The sequence below is a fragment of the Schistocerca nitens genome, chromosome 6 (assembly GCF_023898315.1).
Source record: "Schistocerca nitens isolate TAMUIC-IGC-003100 chromosome 6, iqSchNite1.1, whole genome shotgun sequence".
Lineage (NCBI taxonomy): Eukaryota > Metazoa > Arthropoda > Insecta > Orthoptera > Acrididae > Schistocerca > Schistocerca nitens.
The window spans coordinates 560969863-560990785 of record NC_064619.1 but is presented as its reverse complement, the minus strand read 5'-3'; the positions used below and the strand labels follow the sequence as shown (position 1 = coordinate 560990785).

General features: G+C 43.1%; 1 protein-coding gene across 3 annotated transcripts in view; it reads right to left on the bottom strand.

The window, feature by feature from the left end:
- Positions 1–20923, bottom strand: part of LOC126262391 (venom dipeptidyl peptidase 4-like) — a 605446-nt gene that overhangs the window by 94312 nt on the left and 490211 nt on the right. Inside the window, exon 1 of one of the 3 annotated variants that reach the window (XM_049959001.1) lies at positions 10559–10826. The exons of the other annotated variants lie outside the window; for them this stretch is intronic. Within the exon in view, the coding sequence (XP_049814958.1) occupies positions 10559–10633 (75 nt within the window). The 5' untranslated portion in view covers positions 10634–10826. Of the gene's footprint in view, positions 1–10558; positions 10827–20923 lie in introns of those variants that run through there. 3 annotated transcript variants of the gene reach the window in all.

Sequence of the window (20923 nt, the reverse complement as noted above, 5' to 3'; positions counted from 1 at the left end):
CAAATCATTCCCTCGAATTGTCGAGAATGTTCTTCAAACCAATCACGAACAACTGTGGCCTGGTGATATGTGGAGTTCATGAATGGCTACAAATGGTCTCCAAGTAGCTGAACATAACCGTTTCCAGCCCATGGTCGGTTCAGTTGGACCAGTGAAACCAGTCCACTCCAAATAAACACAGCCCACACCATTATCGAGCTACCAACAGCTTGTACAGTGCCTTATGGACATCGGTCCATGGCTTTGTGGGGTCTGCGCCACCCTACTATCAGCTCTTATGAATTCAAATCAGGACTCATCTAACCAGGCCACGGCTTTCCAGTCATCGACGGTCCAACCGATACGTTCACGAGCCCAGGAGATGCGCTGCAGGGGAAGTCGTGCTGCTAGCAAAAAGCAATCGAATCGGTCGTCTGCTGCCATAACCCATTAATGCCACGTTTCGCCGTATTGTCCCAATGGATACTTTCGTTGAACGTACCACTGGGTTGCCCGCCATAGCTCTCAGTGGTTCACAACCCCACAACAGGCTACAGCAGTCCACTCACCCCACCGCCTCCCCACACCGAACCCAGGATTATTGATTATTGTTATTGTGCGGTTCGCCCCCCCCCCCCCTCCCCAAGAAGGTCTCATATCAGACGAGTGAAACCCCAAATGATTGTGTGGTAGAGTAATTATGGTGTACGCATACATGGAGACTGTGTTTGTGCAGTAATCTCTGACATAGTGTAATGAGGCGGAATAAGGGGAACCAGCTCGCATTCGTCGAGGCAGATGGAAAACCGCCTTAAAAACCACCCACAGGCTGGCCAGCACACCGGACCACGACACTAAACCGCCGGGCGGATTCGTGCCGGGGACCGGCACGCCTTCCCACTCGGGAAGCAGCGCGTTAGACCGCGTGGCTAGCCGGGCAGGTCATACGTTAGTGCTGAAAACTCTGTGCAAACGCTGCTGCTCGGTCGCTAAGTGAGAGGTGGTAGTACTCATCGAAACAAGAAAAGTAAGTCCAATAAACTTGGGTCCGGAAACGTATACCATCTGAGATAAATACGTGTTTACAGGAAGGGCTGCGTGGCTCTTGGTTGCGGATATTAGCACAGTCGTTGCACCTTTAGGCGGTCTATAGTCAGTTGTGTGATTCGAGTCGTGCTCTAGACTAAGTTAGTTTTCGTTGTATCGAATTCCCTGATGATTACGGAAATTGAATGTCCCATGCATCTAGCTCCAGCTACCATTCCGCGTTCAGAGTCTGTTAATTTCCGTCGTGCTGCCATAATCACGTCGAAAACCTTTCCACATGAGTCACCTTAGTACAAATGACAGTTCCATCAATGCACTGAACTTTTATACCCGAAGCAACGAATGAAAATTTGTACCCAGGCTGGGATTTTAATAAATTTACATTCGTCGCTTCAGTCTGCTTATACAGGGTGTTCAAAAAAACTGTTGAATACTTTGAGAGGTGGTAGTACTCATCGAAACAAAAAAAGTAAGTCCAATAAACTTGGGTCCGGAAACGTATACTTCCCGAGATAAACACGTGTTTATAGGATGGGCTGCGTGACTCTTTGTTGCGGATATTAGGACAGTCGTTGCACCTTAAGGTGGTCTATAGTCAGTTGTGTGGTTCGAGTCGTGTTCTAGACTAAGTTAGTTTTCGTCGTGTTTGTGTGCCTTATTGTACGTACTGTCAACTCTGGGTAAGTATCATGGTGTTTTACCTTCTTCCAAACTCTGATTCACTTATTTGTTTGAGGTTATTGCCCTGTTTGTACCTTCAGATCGTGTAGTAAATTTACATTTTCTCTCTTCCACCACTTGTTAGCAATGGAAGCCTACTACTCGACAAGTGAAATGGCGGATACGATATTTTACAGTTGTTTAGCAAATGGGCATAGCCTGCAAGCCCGTGCCCTCTATGGCGGAAAACATGCACAGCGCAGAGTGCCCTCTGATAAGCTGTTCGGTAAACTTTTACAAGTCTGAGGGACACACGTACGCATGCAAATCCCACATCCGACGACTGACTGTGGAAGGCCATATGTTTATTTGGATATCGCTCTCCCGTGACTTGTCACCTCAGTGTATGTGATGTAAGACAGGCAGAACATTTAAGGATTAACGCAAGAAATGGCAATGTGCCAAAAGTTCTCAAGACAAAGGCAACGTCTACAGCACTGTATGCATGTAAAAACTGGTCCCCTCGCCAAAGAAAAAAAAAAAAAAAAAAGAGAGTATATGGAGGGGTTAAAGGAAGTTCCAGCGGAAGAGTAAAGATGAATTCTGCCAGACAGGCAGAGGAATGAAGACATAAGACAATAATATGAACACTTTAATAAAGTGTAGCAGTAAGGAGAGAAGTAATAATTAGTTTGTATAAAAGGGAGTTAGCATTGGCTAATTAAAGAAGCGGGTAAAAGACAGAAGTGTGAGTTGGAAATGCAAAGAAGAAGATAATTAAATCCATTTCCAAACTCCCACAACCGCCGTCTGCATTATGATATGATCCTGTGGCCGTATGGCCCGAACGCGCTGTAGATTATATGGGTACAGCAATTGTTCATGAAGTATCCCCCCCCCCCCCCCCCCCCAAATTAGAGAGCGAGACACGCCTTCTGTTGCTGCTAACGTCGCACGTTGTTCCAGGGGTTTCTTTCAGCGAACGTAGCACACGAACCTCCATGTCAGCCGTGCAAACTATGCGAGGCCTTCAAATGGTTCAAATGGCTCTGAGCACTATGGGACTTAACATCTGAGGTCATCAGTCCCCTATAACTTAGAACTACTTAAACCTAAGTAACCTAAGGACATCACACACGCATCCGTGCCCGAGGCAGGATTCCAACCTACGACCGTAGCGGTCGCGCTTCCAGACTGGAGCGCCTAGAACCGCTCGGCCACAGAGGCCGGCGCGGGGCCTTCCACAGTCGGTCTTCAGATGTGGGATGTGCAGGCGTACGTGTGTCCCTGAGACTTTGGAAAAGTTTACCGAACAGCTTATCAGAGGCCACTCTGCGCTGTGCATGTTTCCCGTCGTAGAGGGCACGGGCTTGCAGGCTACGCCCATTTGCTAAACCATTGCAAAATATCGTATCTGCCATTTTGCTTGTCGAGTTGTGCGCTTACATTGCTAACAAGTGGTGGAAGAGAGAAAATGTAAACGTACTACACGATCTGTAGGTACAAACAGGACAATAACTGTAAACAAATAAGTTCAAATGGTTCAAATGGCTCTGAGCACTATGGGACTTAACTTCTGAGGTCATCAGTCCCCTAGAACTTAGAACTACTTAAACCTAACTAACCTAAGGACATCACACACACCCATGCCCGAAGCAGGATTCGAACCTGCGACCGTAGCGGTCGCGCAGTTCCAGAACCGCTCGGCCACCCTGGCCGGCAAACAAATAAGTGAATCAGCGTTCAGTCCGGAACTGCGCGACTGCTACGGTCGCAGGTTCGAATCCTGCCTCGGGCATGGATGTGTGTGATGTCCTTATGTTAGTTAGGTTTAAGTAGTTCTAAGTTCTAGGGGACTGATGACCACAGATGTTAAGTCCCATAGTGCTCAGAGCCATTTGAATCAGCGTTTGGAAGAAGGTAAAACACCATGATACTTACCCAAAGTTGACAGTGCGTATAGTAAGGCACACAGACACGACGAAAACTAACTTAGCCTACTACACAACTCCAACACACAACTGGCTATAGACCACCTAAAGGTGCAACGACTGTACTAATATACGCAACCAAGTGCCACGCAGCCCTTCGTATAAACATGTATTTATCTCAGAAAGTATACGTTTCCGGACCCAAGTTTATTGGACTTCCTTTTCTTGTTTCGATGAGTACTACCACCTCTCAAAGTATTCGACAGTTTTTTTGAACACCCTGTATAAGCAGACTGAAGGGACGAATGTAAATTTATTAAAATCCCAGCCTGGGTACAAATTTTCATTTGTTGCTTCAGTCTGCATATACACATCTAGCATTACACATGTTTGTCTGGATACATTTACTTAGACAGTGCTTGTAACTTAGCTACAGTACTGTGTTATCTAGCCTCGCAGCTGGGCGTCCCTAACCTGTAGCAGTAACAACAAAAATAAAATAAAAACTTCACGGTTGCCCGTAGGGGTTACTCGGTGCGTGTTTAAACATTGGTCCTACAAGTGACACTTTGCAATTAAAAATATTTAATAGTAAAACGGTCGCAGGTTCGAATCCTGCCTCGGGCATGGATGTGTGTGATGTGCTTAGTTTAGTTAGGTTTAAGTACTAAGTTCTAGGGGACTGATGACCTCAGATGTTAAGTCCCATAGTGCTCAGAGCCATTTGAACCATTTAGATAGTGATGCGAACATTTGATTAGATAGATGGGGCTTGATATGGCGCTGATGCTGTTTTGTTTGATACGAAGAACTGTTGGGTGGGAGCGTAAATAAACAACTATAATTTTGTGAGAGTTTGTGTATATATTACCGGCAAACTGTGAAATCTAGCATTTTATCAAATGCCTAGGCAGTACATAGAATCTCAAAAATCGTTAAGGCAGGGTGTGAAATGCATATTTTTCTATATTTCGCTTGGACGCTCAATAAAAAGCTGGTTACGTTTAAGGTAAAGTAGGAAGGAATGATAATTACAATATTCTGATGGTTACAAGGTCGTAAGATATCCTTGTTATAACAGTTTATTTCTGTTCGGTTGGAGTTCAAGAAGTACAGCCTCGAAGTATGTAAGAACTGATAGTTTAGTTTCAGTTGTTGTTTACTACCCAGGCCTTGCCGCAGTGGTAACACCGGTTCCCATCAGATCACTGAAATTAAGCACTGTCGGGCTTGGCTAGCGCTTGGATGGGTCATCGTCTGGGTCCGCCGAGTGCTGCTGGCAAGCGGGGTGCTCTCAGCCCTTGTGAGGTCATTTAAGGAGCTACTTGACTGAGAAGTGGCGGCACGTGTTACGAAACCTGTCAATGGCCGAGAGAGCGGTGTGCTGACTACATGCCGCTCCGTATCCGCACTATCCGCATCCGTTGACGCCTAAGGACTGAGGATGACACGGCGGCCGGTCGGTGCCGTTGGGCCTTCACAGCCTGTTCGGGCGGTGGGTTTTTAGTGTTTATTAGACATTTGTAACTACTGTTAAACAGTTTTTCCGTTGTTTATTACATATTAGTAATTCTTAAAAAAACTGTTACAACACATCTACTTCAGAATAAGCCAATTTTCAGAAACGCACTTTGCGATAATTTTCATGTGTAATTCAATTTTCAATAAATGTACAAGTTTCTCGTTTGGACATGTTATGTCATGGCAGCTTTATACTTTGCCTATGTCCTTTTCGTATTTTATAAAATACATAGGCAGTTTATATATTTCCTAGAATAAGTGTTAAGTTGAAATCAAATTGAACACTTTGCCAAAAAGTTCTACGCATTTTATACATTGCCTAGGTGTTCTATACAATGCCTTGATTTGGCACATTTCCTATAACGTATATGACGGAGTGGTGAGAAGTAACGTCTAACATTTTTTTATTCTGTTCTCCAGATCGGTTGATGTGGTGTCACTTGCTAGGTGGTAGCCTTTAAATCGGCCGCGGTCCGTTAGTATACGTCGGACCCGCGTGTCGCCACTATCAGTGATTGCAGACCGAGCGCCGCCACACGGCAGGTCTAGCCTAGAGAGACTCCCTAGCACTCGCCCCAGTTGTACAGCCGACTTTGCTAGCGATGGTTCACTGTCTACATACGCTCTCATTTGCCGAGACGGCAGTTTAGCATAGCCTTCAGCTACGTCATATGCTACGACCTAGCAAGGCGCCATATTCAGTAACTCTGAATGTATTCTGAACAGACAATATTGTGAATCATGTACCGTCAAGAGCGACGTTCATCATTAATGGATTAAAGTTAAGTATCAAACTAATTACGTCCGCTTTCTGAATTCTAATTCCTTGTCATGTTCCAGACCTCACGTGAGTATAGTTCTTCCCTCCTCACGCCAGCTGCGTGAGCTAAAACACGTGCATTTCGATCTCCTCTAGTAACACGGTGTTGGCTCTTCTGCCAACACAACAGTTGAGGTATTACACGTAATGCATATTATTCGGTCGAGTTTACTGCTTCGCCGACGGAAGTTGCAACCATCTGCCGCTAGAGGGCTCCGAGCTGTAGCGTGTAACTTGGTGGTATGTAACGTAACTATGTCAATGTACTGCGAGATTCCCAGACAATTGAAACTGAGTTTGTCCACACACGGAACAGCCTCTCTTTCAGCACGACAACGTCAGACAACACACGAGGGTTGCGACATGTGCAACAATCCCATTCCTTCAGTTCACTGTCATCGCTCATCCCCCATACTATCCCGACTTGGCCCTATCAAATTTTCATAATCTGCCAAAAAAAAAAAAAAAGGAGACCTTACTTTGATAGTGATGAAGCGGCGCAAGCACAGTTGAGGTTGTGGCTCCGTCAACAAAGCCGGCCGGAGTTGCCGAGCGCTTCTAGGCGCTACAGTCTGAAACGGCACGACCGCTACGGTCGCAGGTTCGAATCCTGCCTCGGGCATGGATGTGTGTGATGTCCTTAGGTTATCCGGCCGGAGTGGCCGTGCGGTTCTAGGCGCTACAGTCTGGAACCGTTAGACCGCTACGGTCGCAGGTTCGAATCCTGCCTCGGGCATGGATGTGTGTGATGTCCTTAGGTTAGTTAGGTTTAAGTAGTTCTAAGTTCTAGGGGACTGATGACCTCAGATGTTAGGTCCCATAGTGCTTAGAGCCATTTGAACCATTTTACAGCTGACATTACTGGAGAGCAACGAAAGTTTCTGCATGCAGGGGCAGTAGGTTACTGTGTCAGAGCATCAGCGAATGAGTGCAAGATAGCTGCGTGTGTGAACACCAGCCCGTTCACTCGTCGCGAATCGTCACACAAGTGGCGACTATGACAATCGAGGTGGCGCACTTGTTAAAAACAGTGGGGCATACAGCGACGATTCAAAAACTTGCTCGGCCTTACTGGTTTAGGTTTTCTGTGATATCCCTATACCACATAAAGCAAATGCCGGCATAAAGTATGGTTCGCCCCTAAACAGAAGAAAGAATAATTATTTTTTCGTATTTTAAGCTGTGAGATACAGTAGCAGGGAGCGTATTTTCATGGAGCGATAGGTGCACTGCACGGAGAAACTCCTCAGATTCTTCACGAGAAGCTGCTTAAGATTCTCTCAACCCTCTCGGAAATCAAGGCCGGCGACGTAAAAGTTCAAATGGTACAAATGGCTCTGATCACTGGTTCAAATGGCTCTGAGCACTATGGGACTCAACGTCTGAGGTCATTAGTCCCCTAGAACTTAGAACTAGTTAAACCTAACTAACCTAAGGACATCATACACATCCATGCCCGAGGCAGGATTCGAACCTACGACCGTAGCGGTCTCGCGGTTCCAGACTGCAGCGCCTAGAGCCGCACGGCCACTTCGGCCGGCCTCTGAGCACTATTGGACTTAACATCTGAGATCATCAGTCCCCTAGAACTTAGAACTACTTAAACCTGACCAACCTAAGGACATCACGAACATCCATGCCCGAGGCAGGATTCGAACCTGTGACCGTAGCAGTCACGCGGTTCCGGACTGAAGCGATTAGAACAGCTCGGCCACCGCGGCCGGCCGACATAAAAGTGTTAGATTGGTTAAGGAACAGTGAAAATAATACTTTTTTGGTATTAGATGATTGTAAGAAACAATTTAGAATTGAAGATAGTTATCAAGAAAATAAATTTAGAAAATGTTGTTTTCATATGTTCAGCTACACGTTGCCTTGTAGGCAGTAAAATCTAATACACACTGCTGCCGCGCTACATACAGTATTCTAATGTACAATATTCCTTATGAATTTTGCATGGTAAGTCAATATTTAAATAAACAGATACATCCCTTATGATTATTTTCTACTCGTAACGAAGGTACTTTCTACCATAACGTTCATTTTTAATCACTTTGTTCTGTTTCTTTTAAGACGTTAGCAAAAATTTTGATACTTTGTGTAAGAACTTTTTATAGATAGAATGGGGAAATAAAAATGGATGTTGGAACTACATTCAAGTAACAAACCTAAATAAGGCATGAACTGAATAATAAACATATGCAAGTCGAGACGAAACAGCAGGTACGCACATGCACGTGATGTGCACTCTGCCAACAGCCCGTGACTTATTTTGAGCTGCTATCCGAATAAATTACTGTAAATCAGGAATTGTTGGTGATAGACATGCGCACAACACCCACATCGGTTTCGCAGACTTCGGTCTGCTTTTCGAAGAGACCCAGTCTCAGTCGAAGGAGAGCTCGTGTTTGAGTGTGTGTTTGGAGCTTACGGACACTCAACACCTAGGTTATCAGCGCCCCGCACGTGTTTGAAACGTCCCGTCAGCACTCAAACTTTTAAAGGCAAAGTACTGGTACAAAGAAACAAAAATGGAGAAAAGAATCGCCCAGTGCCTTGTTGGAGCAACAATCTCGATTTGGCCTGAATCAATTTAGTGAAACCACAGAAATTTAAATCATAATGACGAAGTAACGGCTCCTTGCGAATAAGACTGCAAGTCCTAAGCACTGTGCAGTTTTGCTTGGTTTAGCTAACAATGTTCCTAATGTTGATTGTAGTCACGTTAGTGTGTGGTTATCAGGTCTATTAGACGATGGTTCAAGAATAATTTCGATTCTAAATAAAAGTATTCACTGTTCCATCTTCAAGAAATATACAGTATTTGTGTACGCGAATAAACCTGTTCAAACCTGGAGAACTTATCGATGATATGGATCATAATAATAAATTTTTTTGACAGCAATTCATAATTCGAAAAACATAACATAGTAGATACCTGGGAATGATAAAAAATAAAAATCTACAATCTGAAATGGGGCTAAACGGTAAAATTTATGTCTTTTAACCTGCTCCTGTAACATTCCGCATAACATTTACACCTAATTCCTGTAAGAAAGGAAAGCCATTTCTGTTTTTAGTAGCTTAGCACTAAATGTCAGATACATAAGAACATGAAAATTATCTGATTTATCACGCAATAACTGTGGTCGCAGATCGAATTTGAAGTTTCTGACACAGCTGGAGGTCTGATTAACTTCCGCGCGCTTGATTTCGCTGGCCTGCGTTTTCTGAAAATCAAAAGTCTATTGAAATCTATTAAATAAGTGACTGGTTCTTCGACCTAATAGTGCGGTAGTGTGGGCGGCATAGCCAGTCTAGGCATATTGCAGAGAATGTTATCTCAGTCGCAGTTATTAAATATATGTACCAAAGACGGTTTCTGTAAAACAGATGAATGGGATGGAGAACAATGACAAACTTAACAGAAAATTACGGTTGGCTGTACGCATATTAACTAATTATCGTTGATCCTTGCATTGTTAACGTCTAGGTAAGAGGATCCAGAATTTGTTTCCAGTTATGTAATTATGAGGTAGGAATTACGTAGGGTCGCCTGCTCCACTTGGATTTTTCGTCATACATTCGTTGTAAGTACACATTATGCACCAAAACGCTCGTCTCAGATTTCTATATAATTTTTGGGAAATAACTTAGTATCTTAGTTATTTATTAATGGAAAGTGTTTTAAATATGGAGCAGATGTGACCCTGGGCTATACAGGCTACAGAGTAATCTGCTGCCTGATGCATTATTTCGTACATTTGTTCGCTTCGGCAAATTACAAGCACATTGTCACCGTCCAAGCTAAACTAGAACCCGCGCTCCGTCAGAGATAAGTCTGTAAGAGTAAACAATATTTCAAGGCAGGCAACACTATTACATGCTACCCAGTATAAGAGATATTAAATTTTTTCGATTGGCTGAGCTCAAAAAAATATGCGGATGGATTTGTTTCATAACTGACTTTAAAATGATTCCTCTGTCACTTCGAGTCTCACCTGTCGGCTGTCTTCTTTCAAAGGATGCGTCTCATCTTGTGATAACATTTCTGTTTACACTTTACTAGTCCATTGGCGACGCACTGTTTTACAACATTCCTGCGATATCTCGATTTCACGAGAAAATCGTGAGCCATCTCATAACATACGGAAAGCAGACATTACAGACAACAAAAGATAGAAGCACAATTCGAATAGCGCGCCACGTCGTGTCTGCACTCTTTTTTTTTTCTCCTCCTGTCATACGTCGGTGGCAGTGAAAAGTATCGGAAGTTTCGCGACAGACACAACAAATGCAGTGGTAATATAAACTTTGCGAGAGAGCACAAATCATCATCCATCAATCAACTTGTTAGTTACGAATATTGAAGGAAGGAGAACTAGGCGATAACAAAATATAACTACACACTGTAGAGTGGAAGCGAATGCTACGCGGATTGTGGAAAAAGTTGAATAAGCAGAGACCTTATTTTACGAACATACTGAAGCGCAGCAGCGCTCCCAGCGGTTGTGCACAGAACTTAATAAAGCATAGATATGACGCTATACGATGGTGTATCCATCGAGGCAACGTACGCTACGCGAATCAGAATACTTACCCTGAAGTCCCCCTTGAGTGGCGGGTTGTCCGTGGTCGCATTACACGATTCACAGTCGCAGAACGTCGGCTCCATTGAGAACTGAGGAGTTCGCTGAGAGACACTGCTATATGCTTCTGCGCGGCCAGGGTCGTCTTTCGGAAGTGGCCACTGAGTTTGGAGAAGCGTTTGCCGATGCACGGCGGGCGGTGAGGCCCCAAGGGCGCATTTAGTCCTTGCTACCGGTCAAGAAACCAAGTTTGCCGCTCCACTGTCACTGGCAAATGCCCCGCTTCATTTAGGCTTATGATCTCTCCGCTGCTTAAGCGGAACTTCCTTACGCAACGTGTCTTATCAGTGACGCGAACGCGTAACAAACAGCAGCCAGTTCAGCTGACATTCTACTGGATGGTAGCGGTTACCAGTTCTCTCCAGAGTACATAGTTAGCAAAAAGAAACGCTAATTACATGTGAACGTATCACTGTTAATTGTTAAGCCTCATAAATATAATCCAAAGAACTAATTTTCCTACTGCTTCACGTTACAGTTTCTTTGCTCGTATTTATTCGAATAACTCGTTCTTAGGATACGATAAACCAGCTTTGGCTTTTCTTCACAGTGTTTAGTGTTTCTGTTTCCAGCCTTCCTAATCTCTTTCGTTGCTGAAATCCTACTTTTGTGTTGCTTCTCTAAAAAGTATTCTGTTATCTACTATGTCCATTCTAATTCCAGTGTTTTTCATATGTTTGCCAATTTAAGTAAGTCATGTTTACTATTGTCGATCTGCTTGGTTTGTCCGTTATCATCATTTACGAATATGTGTCCACGAAACACTATTCTTTTTTTCCTCATCGCAGCAGTTAACGCTACCATTTTCAAATACAGCTCTCTGATCTTAATTTGGATTCAGCATTACTGTTACTTTTATGTCCCGATATTTTCCTTAAAATTCTTTAACTTTTTCCAGTTTTCAAGGTCCCCAAATCTTGTTAGTTTAAATTTTTCCGTTGCATACAGTGTTCCAGGCTTACCATTGTTTGGTAATGTCTTAGTTTTGCTTTCCAGGACAAAGATTTTTTGTTATATGTTATTTTGTCATATGGAATGTCCTCTCCATTTTATGTACTCATGTACTCTAGTCTCTATTGTTTCTTCGCTTATATTAATATAAATAATAATAGACCACTATTACACAGAGACAAAATACGGAAAAGTCTAGGGGATACAACAGTTTGAGTATCTTGAAGGAAAAATAATTTAAAAATCGGGGGGAATGTTGAAGTAGCAAATAATAAAACAAAAAAGATACCAGTTTACATAAAATATTTACATCAATGCAGTAAATCTCCAAACACGTCACAGAAATGTCTCCCTGGATAAAAAAACACTAATTTTGAACAGGAAAACGGACCTATCACACCTTAGCCGGCCACTTGGTTGACGCTTTTTGACGACTTGAACACTGTTGGGACATTTCCAATGAGGTGCCTGAATGTCTGGAGGAATGGCAGCCTATTGTTCCGCAAGACCCGAAACCACAGAATGTAGTGATGTTCGACCCGACGGTGTACCATTAGGTTTCAGTCGGGATTCTGGGCAGGCTAGTCTGTATAAGGAATGTTACGGACCACAACCATTACCTCACACCATTTTGGTTTACGACGGGGTCGGGGTGCACTATCATGCTAATGTAAACAAACATTATCTTCAAACTTTTTTCAAACAACTGACGGGTATTCACCAGGTAATATTTTCAGCGACCGCCGATATTTCGGCGGGAGTACACCCCGCCATTTTCAAGGCAAACTGCAACGGACAGGCGAAGTACAGGCAAATTTAAAACCTTGGTTCTTAGACTGATGCAGGAAAGATAACATACACTGAACACTAGTGCCACCAAAGATGACCAAAGTCAGAGATATCGATAGTGAGACTACGAACTAACAGGGCAGGTAACATTAATTCTATCCCTCTGTTTTTTGGCACGGAAGAGAGCAGGATTCCAAACAGAGTTTAAACAAAAACCTCCATCCCTGTTACAAGGTTGCTCGCTTATTTAATCTCGACTGCCTCCTTAATAACACTGTCCCAAAGCTGGATGTGCAGTCCAATATCTCGGTGTTGTTATAGCACGGGGTGACCAATATCCAAGCAATGTTCAGCAATAGCAGATCTACTTGGCTGCTGTAATCGTGTGTGCCGTTTATGCTCAGTACATCGGTCCTCCACGGTCCTGATAGTTTGACCAATATATGCCATGCCACAGCTACTTCTATATTACGTTATCAGCTTAGTTTAAATAAGGGTCACCAGCCGCGCTTTGCCCCGCGAGACAGCGTTTAACTTTTCACAACTCCAAAGTCAATAATTAAAAGCATTGTAGCTGTCTAACGACTTTCAGAATAGATTCCGTGATCCGGCCACTGGTCAGGAATATGTACACCGCTAACATGTCACACACCGCCTGGCCATTAGCAGTTCTAGCCGATAACCACAACTGCAATAAAATAGGAATCTGTACTACTATATAAAATCATGCTTACCAAAAATCAAAAGTGCTCGACCTAAATTTTTACGCGATACTATAATGAATATTCGAACGGATATAGGCTATTAATTGACTTAATATATACAATATACAAATATATATTTAAAATGTATTTTGTTACCAAAAATCCCGAAAAGTTCTTGACCAATTTACTTCAGGTTTTTAAACGATACTCAAGTGAATATTTGGATGGATACAGAAAAAAATGGTTCAAATGGCTCTGAGCACTATGGGACTTAACTTCTGAGGTCATCAGTCCCCTAGAACTTAGAACTACTTAAACCTAACTAACCTAAGGTCATCACACACATCCATGCCCGAGGCAGGATTCGAACCTGCGATCGTAGCGGTCGCGCGGTCCAGACTGTAGCGCCTACAACCGCTCGGCCACCCCGGCTGGCGATGGATGCAGACTACATGTTTTAATACATATAGTATATGTAATATACAAAAGGAAAACGTTGTTACCAGAAACCTTGAAAGCTCTTCGATTCACTTCAGGTCTTTGCACGATACTGTAACGAACATTCGGACGGACATAAACTATAATTATATTTACAATATAATAAACTTATAAATATATATGTAATATATAAGTGGGAAACGCTGTTGCTAAAAATCTCAAGAAGTTCTTGACAAATTCTCTTCACTTTTTTACACGATACTCTAATGAACATTCGGAAGGACATAGGCCATATATATATTTTTAAATATATGTAATATATAAATATATATGTAATACATAAATAGGAAACGTTGTTACAAAAATCTCGAAAAGTTCTTGGCCGTTTATTTAAAATTTTCACACGAGACAGTAATAAACATTCAGATTAACATGAACTATATTCTTTTTTAAAGAATAGTGTCCAGGTTTTGTTGTTAAAATCGTTTGGGAGGAGAAAATGGTGTTCTGTGCTTTGAAAATGTGCGGTTTCGTTTTATTTCTTGCAGTTAGTTTGAAGTACGATAGGAAGGCACGTAAACCATTAGACAAATTATTTCACACACACACACACACACATATATATATATATATATATATATATATATATATATATGGTGTTTCAAAAATGACCGGTATATTTGAAACGGCAATAAAAACTAAACGAGCAGCGATAGAAATACACCGTTTGTTGCAATATGCTTGAGACAACAGTACATTTTCAGGCAGACAAACTTTCGAAATTACAGTAGTTACAATTTTCAACAACAGATGGCGCTGCGGTCTGGGAAACTCTATAGTACGATATTTTCCACATATCCACCATGCGTAGCAATAATATGGCGTAGTCTCTGAATGAAATTACCCGAAACCTTTGACAACGTGTCTGGCGGAATGGCTTCACATGCAGATGAGATGTACTGCTTCAGCTGTTCAATTGTTTCTGGATTCTGGCGGTACACCTGGTCTTTCAAGTGTCCCCACAGAAAGAAGTCACAGGGGTTCATGTCTGGCGAATAGGGAGGCCAATCCACGCCGCCTCCTGTATGTTTCGGATAGCCCAAAACAGTCACACGATCATCGAAATATTCATTCAGGAAATTAAAGACGTCGGCCGTGCGATGTGGCCGGGCACCATCTTGCATAAACCACGAGGTGTTCGCAGTGTCGTCTAAGGCAGTTTGTACCGCCACAAATTCACGAAGAATGTCCAGATAGCGTGATGCAGTAATCGTTTCGGATCTGAAAAATGGGCCAATGATTCCTTTGGAAGAAATGGTTCAAATGGCTTTGAGCACTATGGGACTCAACTGCTGAGGTCATTAGTCCCCTAGAACTTAGAACTAGTTAAACCTAACTAACCTAAGGACATCACACACATCCATGCCCGAGGCAGGATTCGAACCTGCGACCGTAGCGGTCATGCGGTTCCAGACTGCAGCGCCTTTAACCGCACAGCCACTTCGGCCGGCCCTTTGGAAGACATGGCGGCCCAGACCAGTACTTTTTGAGGATGCAGGGACGATGGGACTGCAACATGGGGCTTTTCGGTTCCCCAAATGCGCCAGTTCTGTTTATTGACGACGCCGTCCAGGTAACAATAAGCTTCGTCAGTAAACCAAATGCTGCCCACATGCATATCGCCGTCATCAATACTGTGCACTATATCGTTAGCGAATGTCTCTCGTGCAGCAATGGTAGCGGCGCTGAGGGGTTGCCGCATTTGAATTTTGTATGGATAGAGGTGTAAACTCTGGCGCATGAGACGATACGTGGACGTTGGCGTCATTTGGACCGCAGCTGCAACACGGCGAACGGAAACACGAGGCCGCTGTTGGATCACCTGCTGCACTAGCTGCGCGTTGCCCTCTGTGGTTGCCGTACGCGGTCGCCCTACCTTTCCAGTACGTTCATCCGTCACATTCCCAGTCCGTTGAAATTTTTCAAACAGATCCTTTATTGTATCGCTTTTCGGTCCTTTGGTTACATTAAACCTCCGTTGAAAACTTCGTCTTGTTGCAACAACACTGTGTTCTAGGCGGTGGAATTCCAACCAGAAAAATCCTCTGTTCTAAGGAATAAACCATGTTGTCTACAGCACACTTGCACGTTGTGAACAGCACACGCTTACAGTAGAAAGACGACGTACAGAATGGCGCACCCACAGACTGCGTTGTCTTCTATATCTTTCACATCACTTGCAGCGCCATCTGTTGTTGAAAATTGTAACTACTGTAATTTCGAAAGTTTGTCCGCCTGAAAATGTACTGTTGTCCCAAGCATATTGCAACAAACGGTGTATTTCTATCGCTGCTCGTTTAGTTTTTATTGCCGTTTCAAATATACCGGTCATTTTTGAAACACCCTATATATATATATATATATATATATATATATATATATATATTCGAATACACCATGGTCACAGTTCCTACAACACTACACTATCACAGACGTCTGGTAACACGGTGTACTACAGTTGGTCTGCGTGCGGAGAGGAATGCAGAATAACAATAGCAGCAAGCGCTACATGCGGACACTGCGACAGCTAGACCAAACCACAACAGTGCACTACAGCCACACTCGTAAACACGGTCGTCATCGTTACCATGTCCCTGCAGATGCTGCTCGCCGACCGTGGCCCGTGTTTGTTAAAACACACAACTGAACGTCGGAGGTTTCAAGCGTCAACTTTAGGTTACAATATCTCCGGATGTATTAACATTTTACAATGCAACAAACGGCACTGATTACGTATTTGTTTATATGTTCAGATGTGCTAACAAAACTAACGGGGTTCCATTTAAAAAAAACGTAGGTTTGTGTTAAAAAACATACTTCCGTGCATTTTTTTTATGGTTTGTATTAACCAATTACACTAGCCCCTCTCCTCACGTTCGGTCTGTGGAATCGATTCGTCAGTATTTGATGTGGTTTACGAAATATATCCAGCGGTAACGTTAGGTGACTCACCCTGTATATACAGGGCTATTACAAATGATTGAAGCGATTTCATAAATTCACTGTAGCTCCATTCATTGACATATGGTCACGACACACTACAGATACGTAGAAAAACTCATAAAGTTTTGTTCGGCTGAAGCCGCACTTCAGGTTTCTGCCGCCAAAGCGCTCGAGACCGCAGTGAGACAAAATGGCGACAGGAGCTGAGAAAGCGTATGTCGTGCTTGAAATGCACTCACATCAGTCAGTCATAACAGTGCAACGACACTTCAGGACGAAGTTCAACAAAAATACACCAACTGCTAACTCCATTCGGCGATGGTATGCGCAGTTTAAAGCTTCTGGATGCCTCTGTAAGGGGAAATCAACGGGTCGGCCTGCAGTGAGCGAAGAAACGGTTGAACGCGTGCGGGCAAGTTTCACGCGTAGCCCGCGGAAGTCGACGAATAAAGCAAGCAGGGAGCTAAACGTACCACAGCCGACGGTTTGGAAAATCTTACGGAAAAGGCTAAAGCAGAAGCCTTACCGTTTACAATTGCTACAAGCCCTGACACCCGATGACAAAGTCAAACGCTTTGAATTTTCGGCGCGGTTGCAATAGCTCATGGAAGAGGATGCGTTCAGTGCGAAACTTGTTTTCAGTGATGAAGCAACATTTTTTCTTAATGGTGAAGTGAACAGACACAATGTGCGAATATGGGTGGTAGAGAATCCTCACGCATTCGTGCAGCAGATTCGCAATTCACCAAAAGTTAACGTGTTTTGTGCAACCTCACAGTTTAAAGTTTTCAGCCCCTTTTTCTTCTGCGAAAAAAAAGTTACAGGACACGTGTATCTGGACATGCTGGAAAATTGGCTCATGCCACAACTGGAGACCGACAGCGCCGACTTCATCTTTCAACAGGATGGTGCTTGACCGCACTTCCATCATGATGTTCGGCATTTCTTAAACAGGAGATTGGAAAACCGATGGATCGGTCGTGGTGGAGATCATGATCAGCAATTCATGTCATGGCCTCCACGCTCTCCCGGCTTAACCCCATGTGATTTCTTTCTGTGGGGTTATGTGAAAGATTCAGTGTTTAAACCTCCTCTACCAAGAAACGTGCCAGAACTGCGAGCTCGCATCAACGATGCTTTCGAACTCATTGATGGGGACATGCTGCGCCGAGTGTGGGAGGAACTTGATTATCGGCTTGATGTCTGCCGAATCACTGAAGGGGCACATATCGAACATTTGTGAATGCCTAAAAGAACTTTTTGAGTTTTTGTATGTGTGTGCAAAGCATTGTGAAAATATCTCAAATAATAAACTTATTGTAGAGCTGTGAAATCGCTTCAATCATTTGTAATAACCCTATATATATATATATATATATATATATATATATATATATATATATATATATATATATATATATATATATATATATATATATATATATATATATATATATATATATCCTCCTTGTATAAAAATTCAATAATAATTGTATATAGGACAATGTGCTGTTTTGTTTTCTTCCTTGCCGTTACTATTAGTACTGCTAGTAATACTGAATCTGAATCATCTGAAACTTTGTAATTCTACCCACTTACAGATCAAAACTGTGCACAATACTGGTAGCTACTATCCTTACAGATCCAGCAGCGAAAGAAGTCTCTCTCATATCCAATGTAACAATGATCCCAACCGATTTACGCATTCACTTTAAACGAGTTCAACTCCCAATGAAGATTTAGTTTGCTATAACAATGAACAAGGTTACGTGAGAGAGAGAGGGGTAAGAGGACGGGTGAGGAAGGGAGGAAACAGACATAGAGACGGGGAAGGAGGTGATGTGCAGAGAGTGGGGAGGGGAGGAGCAAGACATAGATGGAGAGAGGGGCAGGAGGAGATAGGCAGAGAGAGTGGAGAATTCATGATGTGCATCCAATTTCCGCTCGTATTTAGCAGTTTCGAAGCACAGTAAAGAATAAAGTCAATCAGGAAAGCCACAATATCACTCAAGCAGGCCTACGCACGGAAACAAACTAAATTTATTGGCATGAATTAACCGTAGTCGTGTCCGTCACTTTTATCTGGTCTCCAGGTAGCTATTTTCTACACGCTCTGCTCCGGGCTCTCTCTCCTTGCCAGACAAGGCCATGCTCACTAATCCGCAACATCGCCGAGAAAAACAGGGAAGTGCCTAAGCGCAATTCCACGCCCGCGCCAAAGAACGCGCTTCGGATCCTCTGTTCCGTGTTGCAGTAAAGAACGTGGTTGATCACGAAGAATCAACTGTTCCCGACTTCAAAAGCACGCAACGAAACTACCACCTCCGCCTCAGAGCGCACACTACTTCGCTACACGCCGTGAAGGTTGCAGGCTGAGTCGTCGATTTAGCCAGCTTCAGACCACTCCACGAAATCATTTAACACACAGGCCTATCAGCCAACCGGAATTAGCAGCAGAATGAAGGTCTTCTCACTGGCCATTGCCTGCTCTTGCGTACAGCGTTTTTAAGAAATTTTTCTGCGGTCTATGTTGGAAACACTGGCCGTCATGGGAAAATTCTCTCCTGGTAAGTCAGTCTTGTAGTCTCCGACCACAACACATTTATGAGGATTACGGAGAGACGATTCCATCAGTTCCAGGGTAAAGAAAGACCCTTTCGTCTCAGAGTCGATCGTATCGCAGACAATAGCCAAAGGAAGAACACACAGGCGGGGGTCAGGAAATGAGATTTTAAGATCAGTTCAAAGTATGAAGCAACCAAGCGACTATCCGGGAGAAGCGACCGGTAAGGCCCTGCCCCAGGTGCCGAGGTGGAGCGAGTAGAAGCAAGCGGGTATAAACTTGTACGGGGAACTTATACGGCGGTCGGTCACTTACCAGAATGCGGAGTGCTCCACCAATGACGGACTTTGAGACAATCTGAAAGATGGCTAAGCTACAGCTCTTAGAAATTCCACAGTGAATATCAATTACATAATAAAGTAAATCCGAATACTTCTCTGATCTCAGATAAATGAGGTGCTTCCAGTGACTCAACAATGTTTTCAGTATCTTTGCAACTTCAGAAGTTAATAATTCACAGGGACTAAACATCTTCACACTGAACCTCTGAATCAACAACTTTTACACCCTCATGCAATTTCAACAAACGATATCTCAGCTGACAGCATTCCACCAAGGTCTTCCAGGCCTTGATTTCTTTTCCCATCGGATTATCTCAAGAACACAGTTTTCTCATGGCGAGTCCACAATATTGATACGATGAAAACCGCAATCCGGGAAGATATAGAGACAATTCCTCAAGGAATGATCAAGAACGTTTGGAGGAGCTTCCGCGAAAAATGGAAACCGTTTTGTGACGTAATTTTTTAAGAAATAAACTTGTTTTCGATAATGAGAATGTTTGTAAAACAGTTATCTGTAAGTTATGTTGGTATAAATGTATGCTAGACCTCACATTAACCAAATGAAAATGTACTGCAGTACTTCCTGTGGCTACTCTGTATTACAACATAAGCGGAAAATATTTTCGCTGGTTACCAGCAAAAAGCATTTGGAAAATAAAAAGCTTTAAAGAAATTATCACATTCAGTAAAATAACCAGATACTTATTTTTGTCAATAATATGTCTACTTTGGAACGTAATCACTGAAAGTTTTAGCAGATCGCACTCGTTAATCATTAGCTCTGCTTCAGCAAGGGAATTTTATACTTATTATTCAACGCCGATGCCCAATTAAACCCAAGTATACACTCAATTTACAAATTACAGAATATGGCATATGCATCTCGATCAAAAGAAGAAACTGATTGACAATCGAACATGGAAGGTGGAGATGTTTGCAGTTCGCCTTGGCCAGAGCGCATGACATGGCTACAACAGTAGCAGGTGTGTACTTCATTTCCGGGCACGTTCCTCTGCTCCACGTATTAGTTTTCCTTAGCGGCGTAGTAACAGCCTCACCAATTTCCCTCGGATTTTCACAACCGGTTTCTGACATTCTGTTGCGTGAAATAAACAAGCCGGACAGAGAAACAAAACGGACAAAGTAAGCAAATCACACTGTTCCACTCTTGGCCTGCGGCATTGTCTGCAACTGACTGAGGTAACTAGCCATTGAGGCATCACAGCGATGAGTCAACGTTGAAATGAACAGAAAGCGAGACTAGTCTCATTCCCTGTTCCTTTTTTCCTATAGTAGCTGTCCCTTGAACAAATTACTGTCAATCACATTGTTACTCTGGTCCACGTGTAATATGTACGTGCCTCCAAAGATCGTATAAAATGTAAACTCTATCTGTTTAAAGCTCTCTGCCTTGTGTTGAAATAAAACTGATTCAAAGCCATTGTGGATGTCGTCCCTTTCCTTAAATATTGAGCAATATTTTGAGCGCTTAGTATTACCAACAGTAAACTTAAGTACAGGCCA